Here is an 18,608-nt window from a genome sequence, read left to right on the forward strand (position 1 = left end):
ACTTTTGTTATGTTTGAAAATAGACAAGAGAGCTCCAGTTTTCTTAATGATCTTAATAATCTTCACAAAAATCTTAGTTTTACAAAAGAAGAAGAACACAACAATTCGTTAAACTTTTTAGATGTTTGTGTCCAACGATCAGTTGAGGGGGAACTTTTAACTAAAATTCATCGTAAATTAAATTCAGAAGCATTATATGTTCCGTGGGCATCTTTTGGTCCAGTCAAGCAGATGTTAGGAGTTTTAACGGGTATGGTGAAGCGTTTCACCAGACTTTGTTCTCCTTGCTTTCTTGAAGGCGAGTGGAAAACACTTCAAAACACTTTCCTTTCGCTTGGTTATCCAGGTAACTTAGTTTCGAAAGTTATAACAAGAGCTAAAATTCAACAGCTTTAAAAATGATTGGCCCTCAGAAGTGTCCAGTATACTTAAAACTTCCTTACCTTGGAAAAATTTCTGAGAGGTTTTTTAAGAAAATTTCATAGGAAATAAGCCAAGTTTTCAGCTCTCTTCATTAAGAACAGTTTTGTATATTGATCGACCTCTAAGTGGAATTTACAAAGATATTTCTCCCACCCATGAAAAAAGTAACATCATCTATAAATTTAGTTGTCACTGTGGTAGTGACTACGTGGGAAAAACATCTCAAAGGTTTCATGTAAGAATCGATCAACATGTTCCAAAAGTCTTGAAAAAGTGGTTTGATGGCCGTTCTTAGAAACCAACTAAAAAATACTTCTGGCGATTGGGCAACAATTTTTGGACAATCCTGAGTGTGTTAAAAATTATAATAAGGACAATTTTTCAGACTTAGTGAGAGCGGAGAACTCTTTTCAATTGCATATTCTGGAAGCCTTATGTATTCAATCTTTAAGGCCCAGTTTATGTAAGCAGAAAAAGTTCGTTTACCAAACTAGACTTTTTAAATCCTTATATTAGTAATTTTAAAGTAATTAGTTTCTTGTAAAACTTTATTTCAATTTAAAATTTTTATCGCTTCTTTATTTAGATTGTTTTAATTCTATCAAGTTTTATTAGTATACCAAATTTGTTTAGCATTAGCACTTATTTAGTTCTTAACATTTGATTATTACGTCATTTTATATCTTAAAACTTTAAACTACAGTACAATTTTATTTCAATTTGTATTCATTCCAGTTCAGTAGGAAACTATTTCTGACGAGTCCTACTTGAAAGTACTTAAATAAATTTAAAGAAAATGAAATGTAGCTTGTTATATATTTTTAGTAATTTTTTACTAACAAAACAAAAATATACAATAATTTTACCTACTAAATTTTATTAGAGGCAAACTTTATCAAAATACTAAAAAAAAATAAAATCAACTCATTATTTTACTTGAAGAGAGATTTTTTAATATAGGAATTTATTATTAGTACTACTAGTATTTTATCCTTATATACAAAATTGAACAACTTATAAGTGTATATATTTAAACAAAGTTTTGTAAACAATACAAAAATAATTTCTTTTATTTTTTAAAACTGAAACAATTTTTAATGTAGAATAAAAGTAATATTTGTTAATAAACTTCATACTATAACTTAATTTTAAAGTTTGGTTTGACTCACAATTGAAATCGTACCGACGATTTTCTTTGTAGTTTATATAACTTTTTAATTTGTATGGTTTTTCAGATGAATCTCTGTAGGATATCTCTTTTATATGGTTTTGTACATCGTATGCTTGTTTTACATGATGTACATAAGTAGATCTGGTTACAAGATCTGGTAATATAAGATTAAACTAATTTTCATACTCCGAATAAAAAGACTTATTGATTTTGACTTTTAATACTGTCTTACTTTTTGTACGGATAGAATTAATAAAAAAACTATCAGAATTTTTTTGTAACTAAAAAAATACAAAAACAAATATAAATAAATAGTTTACATTTTAAGTGTAATTTTAAAGAACACTACTAATTAAATTAAGACTTAAATAGCAATGAAAGTATTTTACAACCATTGAATTTTTTTGGTAATAGTTTTTACTAAAATTCAGTACTAGCTGTATAAAGTACTTGTATGTAATATTTAAACAAATATATTAGTTTAATTAAAACTTCTTATAAGAACTTAATCTTTTTATACAAATTTATTGAAAACAAAGCATGTATAAGCGACACTTACGTAGTATTATTAAAATTATCTAGTTGATTTACCAGTTTTGTTTTAAAAATCTACAAAAATAGTTTATACACCATAACGTATTTTTTAATAACTTTATAATATTTTTGTAGTTTAATCATAACAAACCAGGGGTTGTAGTCGTAAACTTATAAAAATTTTTGAATTCTTTAATTTCGAAGAATTCTCCACTACCTAAAAATCTTGGATCGCACTCTAATGCACATGCTGAAGCAATTGATAACGAAATGATCATGTAAACAAAAATACAGTACATTATGTAATTTTTGCTTTTACTCTTAAATTACGTTGTTTTATAATACAAATGCTTTTGTATTTTATTTCCATATACTGTTAATATTGTTAAGTTTAAATAATATCTTTAATCGCCATACTACTAAAACTAAAAATAGATTGAGTTTAATTTGCTTAAATAATTATTTAAGCTAAATAACATATTTTTGTAACAAAAATTTGTGCTTTTTCGTGAAATCAATTTTGTTACAAAGTCAGTTAATTTTAAGTTTTGTCTGAGCTATAGCAATAAACTAAAAAAAAAACACATTTTTTTATCATGAAAAATTTTTTAATACAATCAAACTCTTTTTAACATAAATAAGAAAAGTGCATGAGTAATTAACGTAACAAATGAAAAGATTAAATTAAGTATATAATTAATTAGATTTAATATTATAAAGATATACTTTTTTGAAGCTAGTTACTTATATCAATTTTTAAATATACTAATTAAGTTGTTTACAATTAAAAAAGATAAATTAGTTTTAGAATTTATGTTATCACATCACAAGTAAGATAAAACGTTATTTTTTTGTTTTTAGAGCTTATGCTACGCGTATTAAAATATAAGATAACAACAAAAACTAGTTTTTAATTATTAAAATACAATAATCTTTCGCAGCACAATTTTGATTTTCCTTTTAATTATTTTATTGACGAGCAGTAAAATTTTTAAAAGAACACTATGAAGCTAAAACTGTTAAAAACTTGTTAATTTAATATTTGAAATCGACATACTACTAAAAACTTGTTTAAGTAATATTTAAAATCCCAATACTACTAAAAACTAAATATAGAATAAACTACTTTACTAAAAAATTATTTAAATTAAATAACACATGTTTGTAACAAAAATGTTTGCTTGTTCGCTAAATTTGTTTGTACAAAGTCAATTAATTTTAAGTTTTGTCTAGGCTATATCAATTAACTAAATAAAGCAAATTTTAACGATATAAAAGTTGTTCTATTAAAATTTAACACTTTTAAACATAAATAACTATTACAAAACTGTTTATGCAGTTAAAAACACAACAAATATATAAAAAGTATAAGTTAAGTAATTAAAAAATTCGATTTAATACTCAAATAATATAAAGACTAGTTACTTATCTCAGTTTTTAGATAAACAAAATAAGTTGCTTACAACTGAAAAAAATAAAATGGTTTAAAGTTTTTGTTATTAAATCACAAGTAAGATAAAAAGTTAGTTTCCTGTTTTTTATAGTCTCTTCTACGTGTATCAAAAGATTAGATAACTATAAAAAAAAAAATTTAAAGATTGTCAAATATATTAATCATTCGCAGCACACTTTTAGTTTTCCTTTTAAATATTTTTTGACTGAAGGTGAAAATTAAAATAAGATTACTTTGAAACTGAATGTGTTAAAAACTTTTTTAATTAAGTGATAAATAAAAAAATAGTGTTTACAAGTAATTAACTCAAAAAGTAAGTTATACTAAAAACATTCCTTTATAGAAGCAGTTTGACGTTTAAAATGATTAGATTTTGGTTTTAACTCAACATGTTTTTTTTTGTGTATTTCACTTCGACTGCCTACATTTAAGTTTAGTTAATGAAATTTTAAAATTTAAACTAAAAACGTATGTAAATATAATACTTCTTAAGTTCTTAACCAGTATACTATATTTTCTTCGTTATTTCCGTATGGAAAAAACTTATATGGCATTTTAGTTTTTGTTTTAATCATGAGAAAAAAAAATTAAATAAACTTAGTAGATATTATTTAATATCTATTTTTGTTTTAAAAGCTATGTTTTTCTTTTACGGTCGTTTACATAAAAAAGTGGTAGCTAAACATTTAATATTAATTAATAAAACACTCATTGTATGTGTAATTATACGACTTAGATTTGTAAAAATTGCATAAATTTTATTATTTGTAGCAAAAATTTATTGGGTTAGCCGTTAAAGTTAGTTTTAAAGAAAATTTGCTGTTATATATATAATACTCCAAAATAAAATATGTTTTTTCCTTTTAGTAATTTGTAAATCAAACTTATTTAGGCAAATTTTTAGCATCTAAAGCTTTTATTTTAGTAAATCATGTTTGCTTTGTATTTTGATGACAAATTTTAACTTTTAAACATTCTACAATAGTTAATACTTATAAAAGTTATTTAGAAATGTTTTATTTGAAGACCAGTTAGACAAACTTAAGTAAACTAGATTCTGTAGGTTTTCTGCTTTTTGAGTAATAACGAAAACTACATTTTAGTTAAAGCATTCAACTTTTGCACATTTTGTACGATTCAAAAAGAGAAATTAAAGGTAATGAATAAGTTGTTGAATCCTGTGTTAGAATTGAAAATACTAAAAACTAAAAAAACCGTTCACGTTAGTTATAGTTAGCTTATTTTCAACTTAGCTTATTTAGTTTCAAATATTTGTAGTTTTACAACTCTAAACAAGCGAAACTCAAGTTAGCATAAATATCTACTTAAAGTATAATTATAAAGTTTTGGCTTGCTATTTTTTGACATTAATTGTCTGTTATTAATTAGATTATTTAAATTTTTAGATGTATATTTTACATGTATTTTATTTTTATAAACTATGGTTTTAGAAAAGCTGCGCATGTACATTGTGTGTATTTTTTTGTCTTATTTTTTTCAAACTATCAATAATAATTAATAATGAACAAAAGTACTGTAATAGTGATTAAATTAAATATTTTTTTTACTAACTGTAGAATTACCACAAGACTTTTCGGTTGCTACTATATAAAGAAAAAGTTCGGCATTCATATAAGAAATAAATAAAAAAACTATTTCTATCAATTATGGACTGAAAACTTTTTTTTGAACAAATTAGAAAAATTAAGTTTAAAAAAAAGCAAACAATAGTTTGCGTCCATATCACAAAGCAGAAAATATTTTGCAATCGACTTTTAAAAAAATTTTTTTAAACCAGCAACACTAAGTTATTTGATAAACTTATGAAAATAAATATTTAATTCAGTCATGTTTATGTACTGTTCAATTTATATATTTATTCATTGTAAACTGAACAAAATATTGTTATTTTTTAACTTTTTATAAACGCGCCCGTCCAAAATCATTTTTAAATACACCTAAACCTGTTTTTATAAAAGGCTGCCAATCTTTATGTAAAAAAATTTTTATGATTTCTGTTATTTTTTTTTGGTTAAAATTTATTTTTTAATATGTTTTGTAATTATTTCCTTTATATTCTCAATTTCATCTTTTTAATACTAAAAAGGTAAAAGTACTAAGTATCTCTATGATTTTTGCTCAAAATTATTTATATCTTAATTTTTCATACTTTCTACCAAATAAGTTTTTAAAAGTTTTTTTTTTTTTGTTTTACCAGGTATCCAGACAAGTATGTGTACACTGTACATATTAGCTTAGTGTATACAAGTTTTATGCAAAGCTAAATAAAAGTTTTTTATCAACATAAATATTTTTAAACACTAAAAATACTTTAGAACTTCATCATAGTAAAAAAAAATCTTAAATGAACAATAAAACCCAAAAACATAGATTATAGTTATAAACATAATTTTTGAAGAAAAGAAAAAAAATAAAGATTAGAGTAGAAAGCAAAGTTTCTTGAAAGCAAAACTTAAATAAACAACAACGAAATTTTTAATAAAAATGAAGGCAATAAAACAGTAAAAACATCTAATAAACTTTTTTTTTTAATTTAAACGTTAAACAAAAAAAAAATTATTTAGTTTTTTTATGTGATTTTGAAATTAGAGAGAATTTTAATATCAATTTCAAAGATGAAAAATTCTTCAAATTTTTTTTTTTATATAACAATTTAGCAGTATGTAAGAGTCATTGCATTATAATACAAAATCAATCCAAACCCTATACTTTTTTGTGACAAAAAATAAATAAATCTTTTTTTGTTAATGAAGAAGAAAAGAGGAATTAGTAGAATTTCATTCTTCAGCGCTTTGGAAATTCTGAACTATGATTACGAACCATATTAAAACTAAATATTAAAAAAAACTAGAATAATGCAACCATAATTTAAAGTTCTTACTTTTTAAGGTAAATATAAAACTATTAAAACCTTTTTTTTATAGGTTTTGAAAAAATATGATATAACTATACACAGTGCAGTTTTTCCGTAAATAAAACACAAAAAAAACTATTTCTTAAAGTGAAGAAACAGTTTTTCAGTTTTAATTTAAATTGACATAGTTGATTGATTGTCAAATAAATTCGACTACAAAAATAACAACTTAGATATTTTCTCAGAAAACATTAAGATTTTAAGCAAATATAAAAGATATTCCTTACCCAGTCCATAGGTAGTAGTTTAGTTAACCATAATAAAATTGTTTGAATAATAATTACTTTGAATTTATACAGTTTTTGTAGAATGAGTTAAATTAGTAGGACTAACTTCTAGGACAACTTCGTACTCATGCAGTTTTATACGGATACTCATGAATGAGGTTATGGTAAAAGTTTTACAACTAAAGTCAGGTTCAAGTTTATACTGTTTAAGGGTTTTCCCTAGTAAGCTCATTCGGAAATTTAGGAGACCCTAGAATGCAAAAGGTCCAAAGGTTGATAGTAGTAGTAAGGAAGCCACAGGGGGACTACAGAGGCCATAATAAGAAACTTACACTTTCTGAAGTTTACAGTGATGAAGAAAAACGGCTTTTAAGGGTAGTTTCAACCTAATAGTTGGTTGAGAATAAAGAAACCTTAACCAACATCTTAAGAGTCTGTAATTGCATTACATTTTGAATGTCCAGAAAAGTAAGTTCACTAAAGCAGTTATTTAGAGTTTAGTTATTAATACTGAACAAGAAAAGATTGCAGAACACTTTTGTTGCTTAAAAAACAGAACGCTCAATACATTATGAACGTTTGTTTATTTTAAGACAAAAGATTTTTAGAGATTCACTTTTGTAACTGACTCATACCAAAAACTAAAATAACTTATTATAAATATACTTTAACAAAATAGAACTTTAGTAGAAATTTGTTACTCAATATTTGCTGATTTTTTTAAACTTAGAATAGTTTTTATAATAAAAAATAAGTTTTTTTAAGGATTTTTAAAAATAATAACTATTAAATATTATTATGCAAATTAGAAATTATTTTCTTTTTTAGGACTTTTAGGATTTTTGAATTAATACAGCACTGAAAGAATTACAAATATGGGTTCTTAAAATGTTGGTGTACAAAAATGGGTTTTTACAATGTTGGTGTACAAATCATTATCTAAGTTTTAATTGTTTTCCTCTCTTGCTAAATAAATAAGTTAATATTTTAGTACTTGAAGAAATTAAAATGATAAGCAATGTTTTCTAAATTACACAAAGTAAAATAATTGTAAAACAATTACCATACAAAAATAATTTTAAGTAGGTAGTTATGTTTTTAAAAATGTTTTTTTATTTGTCTTTGAAAAACTCATTAACTTTTAGTTTTAATTTTTAACTCATTTAAGTGTACAAATAAATGATTTTATATTTTCAAGTATGAATATTTATTTACTTATGTTTTTTTTTGTGTAATAATTGTGTTTACAATATTATCGTATGTAGTATAGTGTACTTTCTAAATGTTAATTTTAGTTTTTTCTTGCATTGCTTATCTCATTAGATTTAATTTATAATTTTTTGTATTTGTTCAAAGTTTTTTTAATTTTATAAGCTTAAAAAATACAGTTTATAATTCTTCCAGTAAGTAAACATTAATAAACTTTTTAAGTTTTTATCATCTTAATCAAAATATTGTACTTTGATATAATAAACTTATCAAAAACTAAATTACTGCTATAGAGTTAGTCTAGTATAAAGGGCAATATTTTTTGTTTTAGTTTGTATAATTCCAAGTTTGAACTGTTTTTATGAAAGTTAATACTTTTCTCAAAAAATAAGCATTCCTGAAAATCTAAGCCGCTGTAAAATAGCTATATAAATTTTATAAATTTATCATTTAACTTAATATTTTACTACAACATGAAAGATTTTTTTTAAATATTTTTTCTATAGTTATCAAAATTCTAATACATAGCTTAGACACCATTTTATACTTGAAAATTACTTTATAGTTACTCAAGCATGTCATATAAATTTAGAACAAAAAGTGTTTTGTTCATTTCTCGGATTACATTTGTTCTTTATATCTGGAAAAATGAATTATGCAAAATTGTATTTATTTACTCATATACTTGATACAACTTTTTTTGTCTAATTTTTGTATTTAGTTTTAAAAGAAATTTTAGTTAAACTTTTATAGAATAATGATAAAATAACAATTATTTATTTCTAAAGAAGTTTGATAATGCCAATTAAATAATTTCTAGTTTTCTTCCAGCAAAAAATAAATTTAACAAACTCTATTCTAATCGTGAGAAGTAGTAAAAGAACTGTTTTCCAATTGATATTTTGACATAAAAAGTGAAGCCTTTATTCTAATTAAATGTTTTAATTTTGACAAGTAACTTTAATTTTTTATTTGAAACTTGTTCATTCCTGTTTAATTGATTATAATAAAACTTAAAATTATAAAGAATTTTTTTGACTTGATAATTAATAATGGTATTCATTCTAACCTCAAAACAAACATAATATTTAAATAAACATTTGAATAAATAACATTTAAAATATATTTTTTAAAAACACACTAGATATTTCTTATTTTTTTTTCAAATACTCTCTCTCTAATTTAATAACAATTCCCTGTAAAATGTTTATATAAAGATTTTTAATTTTGGTTCTAAAGAAACTTAACTAAACTTGTAAGAACATTTTTATTTACTTAGTTTGTATAACTATTATAAACTCTGCTTATACATATTTATAAAAAGTATGATTGCTCTAAAATAATTTTTTTGTTTTTTATCTTAATTTACTAGAACTTATAAAAAGAAATCTTTTTTGTATGAGTATTTTGCTTAAAAGATCTACCATTTCTGCATAAACACGCAATTATCGTGATCTTACTTGTTGTAGAAATTTTAGGAACTTAAAAGTGGTCCTTGGTTGAATTCAATTTCTTGAGAACTTATCTATTTTTAAATTAAATTATTTTCACAAGTTAGACAAATTGTTTATTGTGCTACTTTTCTACTAAACTAAAATTCCTGGTATATGTTTACTTCTAAATCAAACGAAAAAATTATACATAAAGTAGTTACTTTTGGTTCACTTGACTTCAAAAATTCAAGCTTTGCAAATCCTAGTTAAATTTGATATATTATAAATTTCATGCTAACTTTTATAGCATGTTCATTTATTAGTAAGTTTAATAAACTATTTACTTATAGTTCTTTACTTATAATACTTTCACTTTTTAATCTTAGTTTTCAGTGTTTAAACTATTTTAGACTTTTAGAACATAACTATGAGATGATCTCAGGCTTGGCATGTTGTATTATTAATTAATAAAATCAGTTAATGTAAAGTTAGTTTTAGTAGGTACTTTTTGTTAATCCACTAATAACAAGTACTTACTAAACTTAATCAGAACTAATTTAAAATTATTGAATCAGTTATAGCTAAAAAACCATGATTTAAGCCTAAATGTTAAAGATAAATATGTCTTTAAACAAACTAAGTGTAGGTTTTTGTTAGATTTAAAGTAATACGCTATAGAACTATAGAAAAGTTTTGATTAGTTTATATAACAGTTACTTTAAAATTTAACAAAAGATTGCTATATATATTTTTTTTTATATCTACATTAAATTATACATAAATTTAAATTATAAATTAATCATAAGTAATAAAAATATCAAGTTTATTATGTAAAATTAACCATTTATCAGCATTTACTTTAAATAAAACAATTACAAATGAAAAAATGTGCGCACAAAATTTTTCCATCAACTACAACAAGCAAGATAAAACGTCATGTCTGTTTGAGAGTCCTAACCAACAAAAGAAACCTTACAAACCTACTTTCGCTGAAATGTTGAAAAGAGGTCCGAAATACAACAAAACCAATCAAACTAACGAGAGGAAATTAAACCTAGTCGGGCAAGCAAATACAATTAATGAACTTTTGAATGAAAGCAATAAGTTCATTTCTTCTAGTTATGGTTACAAGTTTGAAGATAAATATCAAATGGGCCCCAAGTTAGGTCAAGGTGGCCAGGGTAGTGTATACACAGGTTAGTCATAAATTGAGTTTTTCTATTTAATGTAAAAGATTCAACATCTTGAAACAAATAACTTTATAAAAGATTAATTTAGGCTTTGGTCCGAAATAATGACTTCACAACTACATATATTTAGCAAGCAAAACCAAAATAGTTAATTTAATAAAAACAAATTCTAAAATAACAATTATTTTAGCTAAAAATAGTAAGACTGGATTTGAAGTAGCAGTGAAATATTTAACCGCGGGATCTTACAAAGAAAGTGTTTGTGGCGGACAAAATCTACCAGAGGAGTTGGTATATTATTACAAGGCAATGAGAAATAAAGATTATCCAGGTTTGTTTTGTTATTTTGAGTCTTTTAATAGTTAGACTACTTTAAAAAGATAATAACATTCGTTAGTTAATAGTTGTAATACACCGGTTTTTGTTATTCAAGTTTCAATTTTTCAAACGATTTTATGCAATCAAAACTATTTATCATTTATTATTTTTAAAGGTTTTGTTAAGGTATTCGAGTGGTTTCAATATGAAAAGTGTTTTTTGATCGTGATGGAAAAACCGAAGGGCTTTATTACTATGAAGCAATACATCCACGAAAAAGGGGCTTTGTCAGAAAAAATCGCTAAAAAGATTTACATTGATGTACATATTTTCTTTGTTAACATGTGTTACTAAAACTATTTAAATGTTTTTTCATTAATAGATGTATAGATATAGGTTTACTATAAAGATTTAAATTAACTGTTTGTTTCTTTATAAATTTTAATTAATTAAGTCTTTATTTTAAATAAAGATGTTACATTCGAATATACAACAGTTACTGAACACTTTGGAAGTGATTCACTCAAACGGAGTTGTTCATCGCGATGTCAAGCCGGAAAATATCCTGATTAATCCACGAAACTTAATTATAAAACTCATTGATTTCGGCTGCGCAGTTTATAAACAGGTAGGTTATATACAAATTGCAGTATATTATTAAATAACTATAACGTAAAGCTAAGTATTGTGTTAGTTACATTACTTATATTTTAGTATTGTATTGTAATAATTAAAAAAAATCTAAACGAAGAAAAAAACATTCTTGTTTTAAGCTTTAAAGTACAAATAAAACTTTTTTTTATATCATATAAAAAATTACACCTTGTGAATTTCTTCTAAAAAACTAAAAAAACTTGATGCTTTCTAGAATGCTGACTTTGAAGATTTTAAGGGTACAATGTTGTACTATCCACCGGAGTATTTCAACACTATGCGCTACAATGGTGAACAGTTGGACTTTTGGGGCGCAAACCTGGTTCTTTACTATATGGTGCAAGGCAACAAGGCTTTTAGAAATCCCATGGAGATTATGATAAAGAAACAAGTTTATTGTGGCGACTTGTCGTTGCAATTGAGGTCCTTTTTGGATGAAGCGCTGCATAAAGACCGCTTTGAAAGGCTCAATAAAATAAGTGTATGGAACCACTTTTGGTTACAAAATCCTTAGTTAAGAAATGAAGAAATCATTTAGGAAGATTAACATGAGTAATAAAAGTGTTGTGTAATTAAATAAATATTGATAAAATTTATGCAGTGAAGATGACCCAAATAAAATAATATACCTAAAATGTTTATTGTTTTATTCTGTTTAAAAGCATAGCAATTTTCTAGCAAAAAAAAATCGTGATTCTGATTTATAAACAAATTAAAGTTTTAAATTTTACAAAATTCATTTAACTTTTTGTTTATTCTATTCTATCAAAAAAAATTATTATTACTTAAGCGGTTTTAAATTTTGTTTAGTACTATTTTATGTTTTTATTAACGTTAATGTAGATTTTTTAATTTTTTTTTTGATTTTTTTTTCTACTACCTGGTAGTGTGATTATTTTTTACACATTTAAAGTTTGTTAAGAAGAAATGGTTTTTGTAGTTCTACCGGACTAAGAAAACATCAAGGCTTTTAAATTAGACCAATTTCTAGAAAACTACTGAACGGAAATGAAAGTTTGAGTATGGTTTAAAACAAAGCTAACTTACACTGTAGAAAATACACGTTAATTGTAAAATTAACATTTCTAACTTATTTTCTAAAGAAATAAGTACATTTGTTAAAATAAAAAAAAAAAGTTCTGAATTAAAAATACTATATAATATATTTTACGGAATTTTAGGCATTTAAAGTTTAACTTGTATTAATTTCATTTCGAATTTAAATCTTTTATTTTAAATAAATGACTAAAAGTTGTTGGAATAAGCTCTTTTTTTTTATAATAGGGCTTTAACGTTAAGTAAAACTTTTAAAAATAGTTAAAATTTTTTAAACATCAAATATAATTTATGTTTGGAAAGCGTATATTAGTTATTCATTATAAGTAAAGATTTAATTGTTTTTGATTTAATGCAACATAAAATCTAGGGATAGCACCTTTAGTACGTTGAGACTTTAAATTTTTATTTCTAATTTTTTTTTTGATTGTATAAGAAATCACACACTTTGAAACTAAGTTTAAACTTTTTTTAGAAAATTTTAAACAAGAAAAACTGAAAGTACTCTTCTAAAAATAAGCTTTAGTAGTTTTGAACAGTTATATAGTTGACAAAACACGTTTTTGATAACAGCTCTACATTTTTTAATCAAAACAAACTAAACTAACTCTAGATAATATACAACTAAAAAAAAAGTTAATAACTTCGAGCAAGGATTGAAAAGCAAAAATGTAAATTTTACCTATTTCAATCATCGTATAGATTTAAAATAATAGATATATATATTTATGTTTTGTTGTTAGACTTAGTATATAACTTTTAAATTTACGATATATTGCAATTGACCTGATTAGATTATACTCATCATATAAATGTATAATATACTGTAATAGAACACAGTTGTACTATTTCGGATCTGATATAAGCTGGTTAATTTGGTTTTGTAACTGGAAATAATACTAGTAGTAATCGATTTGCACTATAATTTATATTTATTATTATTGATCGGATGGGAAATAAAAGTTTGTCCATGGATTTAATAAGTCAGTTAGAACTGATTGAATTAATTTTAATGTATAGTTAAACAAGAAGGAGTTAAACTAGCACCAAAAGTTTAATATACTACAACATTTGCGAAGGCTATAATTAACACTTTTTAATAAGCTTTTAACAAAACCAAAAATACTTATAACAAAAGACTAAAAGTATTTGATATACTAATTTATTATTAAAACATTTATTTGCCTTAGAATCATATAAAAACATGTCTGCAGATAGGACAAGTGTTGTGTTCAGCGAACCATGTATCGATGCAATCACAGCAAAATAAATGCTGGCCTCCGCAGTCCAGTTGCTTCATCAGTTTTCCGACTTTAACTTCTTCAAGACACACTTGACACTGATTTCCTACGTGAGACTCATCAGCTTCGAACTGATGAAACTGTTGAATCCTCTCAGACGAAAGTGCTTTGTTGAGTTCTTTCTTTTTCGCTGCAATTAAATCACTCATTTCTTCAACTTGTCGGTCAACATCTAGCCTGATCTCTTCAATTTTGTTCTTGAACGATTCATCTTCTTTTTGCGGATTGTAACACTTTATGTGATGCAGCAAAATAAAGAACTTAAATGATTTACTTCTTGCAAAGTTTTTTAAAACGTTAACCTGGTCTTCTTCTTCTAACCGACGAAGCACTAACTTTCTTTCTTCGTGAGTTTTTGAAATGTCTTTTCGCAGTATATCAAGGTCTTTAGTCTATTTAAATGTTTTTTTTAAATATAACATACAAAAATCTACTTTGCAATAAGATTTTACTGGCCTGCGTTCAGCTAAGGTAGCAAACTACAAATTATCATTTAAACGTGGCTTAAATTAAAATGGCGCTTTCAGAATAAAACTTTTAATTAAAAAGAAAAAAGTAAAGATTGCAAAACTTAGTGGGTCATAAAATTTACTTATAGCTAGTTATTATGAATTAACACCGTTTATAACTCATTTGGAAATGTTATTGTTATTCTAAACTTAGGTCTTCATTCGTATTGTGTTGAACTGTTGACAGATTAACAAAAGTAGACATTAACTTTAGGCCACTCATAGTTGTTAAGGGCCTAATAAATTTTGATGTAATGTTGTAAGTTTATATTAAAAAACAATCAATTAGTTTTTGCAGACACTTCTGCATATAAACTGTATAATTTAAACTATTATTAAAATGCAAAAGATTTGTTTATACCAAAATGTTGTTTATTTTTCTTTTATGAAAAGTATAAAATAAAATTTATTTAATTAGATTACATTATTAATATAAACATAAATATTAAGCATACTAACTGTTGCATGATAGAGAAATAGCTTTTCATAGTCTCCATATCCGTTTTGAGCATAAAAACCGGGTGTTGGTTCTAATTCTTCCATTATTTTTGTATATATTTTTTAGATCTAGCAACTATTTTTTATATAATATTTTAACTTAAAGCTTAGAAGTTTAAGTATATACTTATTAATATCTTAAAAACTAAAACAAAAGTTGTTATCTTTTATTAGTTCTGTAACAAGAAAAAAAAAAAACAAATCGCTTTTAACATTGTCTAACTCTGAGTTATTTTTTGGACTACTTTCAAAGTTTCAATAGTTAGGATTATTTCCAAAATTTAAATACGTTAAGAGAATTGTAAATGTTTACGGTATTTTGAAATAATGCTAACATACTATGCATATAAACATAAGTTGTGAAAAATTAGCAAACATTTTCTAAAGGAGTATTCTTGTTAATTTAATAAGATATCAAATTAAAACTTTCTTATTTAATGAAAGTATTACGGACTAAGTTAAAATAATCTATCCCTTAATAAAGAATGAATTTGGTATATCGTTAAATTGTAAAATCAACAAACAGAAATCAAGAATTGGCATTTAAAATAGTTTGATAGCAACAAGATAAATAGTTTGTATCAAGGATATTCAAATAACAACTATTTGTAGTGGAAATCATAAATCTTATCAACATGCATTAATAGAACGATTGAAACAAAAAAAAAAAACTTCTTATAAAGAAGAAATCATCAACAGTATATATTAAATTGTCATCCCTAAGTGTAGACATAAAATTATTAAGAAATTTTTAAATAATAGGTTGAATATTTGATCTAAAACAATAGCTACTCTGCACTTTACTTTATGAATCTGTTATGAAATGTTTCCTAAAAACTTTTATTAATAATTTATTATTTTTAGGAAAAACAATTACTAAGTTTTACCGCAGAGTTATTCTTATCACCAGGATAAACAAAAAAAATATGAGTTTTAATAATTAATTAAATTGAATTCATAAAAATAAATACAAACAGGTCTTTTAAATTAGTTATAGGATTAGTAGTGATTAGTAAGAAAGATCTGAAATCTTTGTACACATTGATTTTGTACAGTAATTTTTTAAGTTTTATTAAAATTAAGCTAAGCCAATATGAACTAAAAATAAAAATTTCTACTAATTTACTCATTCTTTCATATAAAAAATAAAATTCTTAATTAGTAAAGATAAATAAAGTTATATTATTATTATTTTTAGCTAGTTTGTTTATGATAAACTGCTCAGTACTTCTAATATAATATAGAAGTAAATAATGTCAACAAGTATCCTCAATAATACTCTATCAAATTAAGGTTTACTTTGTATCAAATATTTTAATAAATATCATAAAAATTCAATGCTAAAATACACAAAAAACTATGAATACACTAAAAACTTTAAGCTAAAGGGAATTAACTTTTAATATTTATTAAATAGTTATCACTAAATTAAGTCTTATATTCAATCAATAAACTTCAACTATTGTCAAAACCATTTCATTACAGACTTCAAAGTCGTGTGTTAAAACTTGCAGACTATTAAGTATTTTAGAAAATATATATACCTACTATAAAAACACCTAATCACCTAGAAAGTAATTTTTCCTATAAAACTGGTTAACCTGTTATTTTATAGTTATTTATATAGAAATAGTATCTAAAATAAAATACTTCAAGTTTCTTCAAGAAAAGTTCAACACTAAACAAGTATTTATTATTTACTCTTTTAGTGGTTCTATTTTATTTCTCTTTGTCACTTAATTTAAATTAAGTTTATAGATAAACTAAATAAGAAATTAAATACTCATTAGAAAAGTTTTGATTCTCTCTAAACAACAATTTTGAAGTAATCTAGTGTCACATTTTTATTTGTTATTTTTATTTAATTAAATAATAATAGAAATTAAGAAGAGCAAACTTTTCAGAGTTAGAATTAAGTAAGAAAATTGAAATGATTTAAAAAAATATTTAATAAATCAATAACTTTCCTGAGTTATCCTGAGAATACTAAGAGAGTGGAAACCCTGTATTGTGGTGTTACATAAACTAACTAACTTAAAATTGATTTATAAATGTTACTTGCTGGAGTGAATTCTCTTATGCTAGTATTTTCATTAACAATAAACTCATTATGTTTAACAAAAAAACTTTTTTAGTCAGTAAATCTTAAATTTTTATTTTTGACTTGGCAATAATACCTTAATTAAAAACAGAAACTGAGAAAACGAAAAATTTATGTCATAAGACTTTTTACAACATTTATGTGAATTCTCCTTATATTTATTAAACTTAAACTTTTTTATGATAAACAAAAGTTTTAAAAATAGATATTATAAATACAAGCGTCATTCTAATTACAGTCTAATTTGTACCGTTTTTACTAATTTCATTAGTTTTCACGCCTAATTGTAACTTTACTGTACTCCTACAATAAAGTTTTATACTTCTTAATTTAGCTCAGAGTATATAGTTTTCAAATAGTTATTTTTTTATGTTTGGTAAGTATGAATGGTGCTTGATCCCATAGAAAAGTGGTACAATATGGCTTTTTTCAGTACTTTAGAAAATTAACAAAAGACAAAAATTTTTTAGTTGTTTGACTCTAATTATCTTTTAAAAATATATAAAGGATAATTCAGCAATCAGAAACTTTGAAATATTCTTAATTTTATCAACACTGTGTGTTGTTCTTTATTAAAACATAATTTAATAAAAGCTTGCTTTTTAAAAGTTTTTTTTATTTTATATAGAGTGGTTTTAAAGTACGTAAATACTTTTTATTTTACAATTTTAGCACATAAAAGATATTTTCTAATAGTTTTGTTGCTTTAACTTGAAAACTCCCAAAAATTGTTGATACTGCTTATAGTTATCATGCCAGTTAAGCACTGAATCGTGCAAACTTTTACTTGTTTTATAAAAATAATTTCACGCTTGAGTAAATATAACACTGCTTTATACCAAACTTGCTCCAAACTTATAACTTCACAACATCAGGCTTAATTGAATACAAACTTAAGAAATACAGTTGTTCTGAAACCTCGCATAGTTATTAATTTTAACAAAATGTGTATAAGTTGATAAGTTCTTCAGTTAGTACTCCCACTTCACTAGAAAATTATGGAAACTAAACATAGTTTATAGAACATTTATCTTTAAAGTCTTTTGTTTGAAAATATAGTTGATGTTTTCATCCTAGCTTAATTTAATAATCTAGTTTGAGTAGTATTGTGGTTAAATGAATCTATCCTAAATTTGCGACTATTAAGAAATGTGATAGGTCATGACTTTTTCATCTAATTAATTTTTTAAAATTCTCATTAGGCTCAAAACCAAAAATAAAAGAAGAAAATTTTAACACTCTCTTTGTTTAAAACTAAACAAAAAAGAAAAATATTCAACAGGCACACAAGATACTTTGTATATTTGTTTTAAGTTTGCTCCTTTTTGTTCAAAATTCATGCCATGACAAAATACTTTTATGGACTTTTCAAATATTTCTTTGGTTAGTTTTGTTTTTTTTAATTCATATTTTTTTTCTTCTTATTAAAAATGAGGTACCAAATAAAACTTAAATTTTTATTTTTGTTTGTAAAGTTATGTGATTTTTGTTTTATTCTGATTAAGTTTGAAAGAATTTTAAATTTATATTAATAATTACAGTACTAGACTTTTTTTTTAATCTATAGTTTAAAATGATAGTAATTCACGGTAAGCC

The 18,608-nt window shown here is 23.8% G+C and overlaps 1 protein-coding gene across 1 annotated transcript; it reads left to right on the top strand.

The window, feature by feature from the left end:
- Nucleotides 1-10,271: 10,271 nt before the first annotated feature.
- Nucleotides 10,272-12,061, top strand: LOC145829041 (serine/threonine-protein kinase pim-1-like). Its single transcript, XM_082936778.1, has 5 exons — nt 10,272-10,581; nt 10,766-10,906; nt 11,069-11,214; nt 11,390-11,521; nt 11,762-12,061. The coding sequence occupies exons 1-5, from the start codon at nt 10,272-10,274 to the stop codon at nt 12,059-12,061; spliced, it is 1,029 nt and encodes a 342-aa protein (XP_082792904.1).
- The last annotated feature ends 6,547 nt before the right edge of the window (nt 12,062-18,608 follow it).

The sequence above is a fragment of the Thalia democratica genome, chromosome 2, assembly GCF_965202585.1.
Source record: "Thalia democratica chromosome 2, ktThaDemo2.hap1.1, whole genome shotgun sequence".
Lineage (NCBI taxonomy): Eukaryota > Metazoa > Chordata > Thaliacea > Salpida > Salpidae > Thalia > Thalia democratica.

What these genes read in the sequence shown, in the direction of transcription:
- LOC145829041 (XM_082936778.1), top strand. Translation starts at nt 10,272, where the DNA reads ATGTGCGCACAAAATTTTTCCATCAACTACAACAAGCAAGATAAAACG. An exon ending in CTAAAAAGATTTACATTGAT is followed by an intron (nt 11,215 to 11,389) that starts GTACATATTTTC and finishes AATATACAACAG; the next exon opens with TTACTGAACACTTTGGAAGT. An exon ending in GCTGCGCAGTTTATAAACAG is followed by an intron (nt 11,522 to 11,761) that starts GTAGGTTATATA and finishes GATGCTTTCTAG; the next exon opens with AATGCTGACTTTGAAGATTT.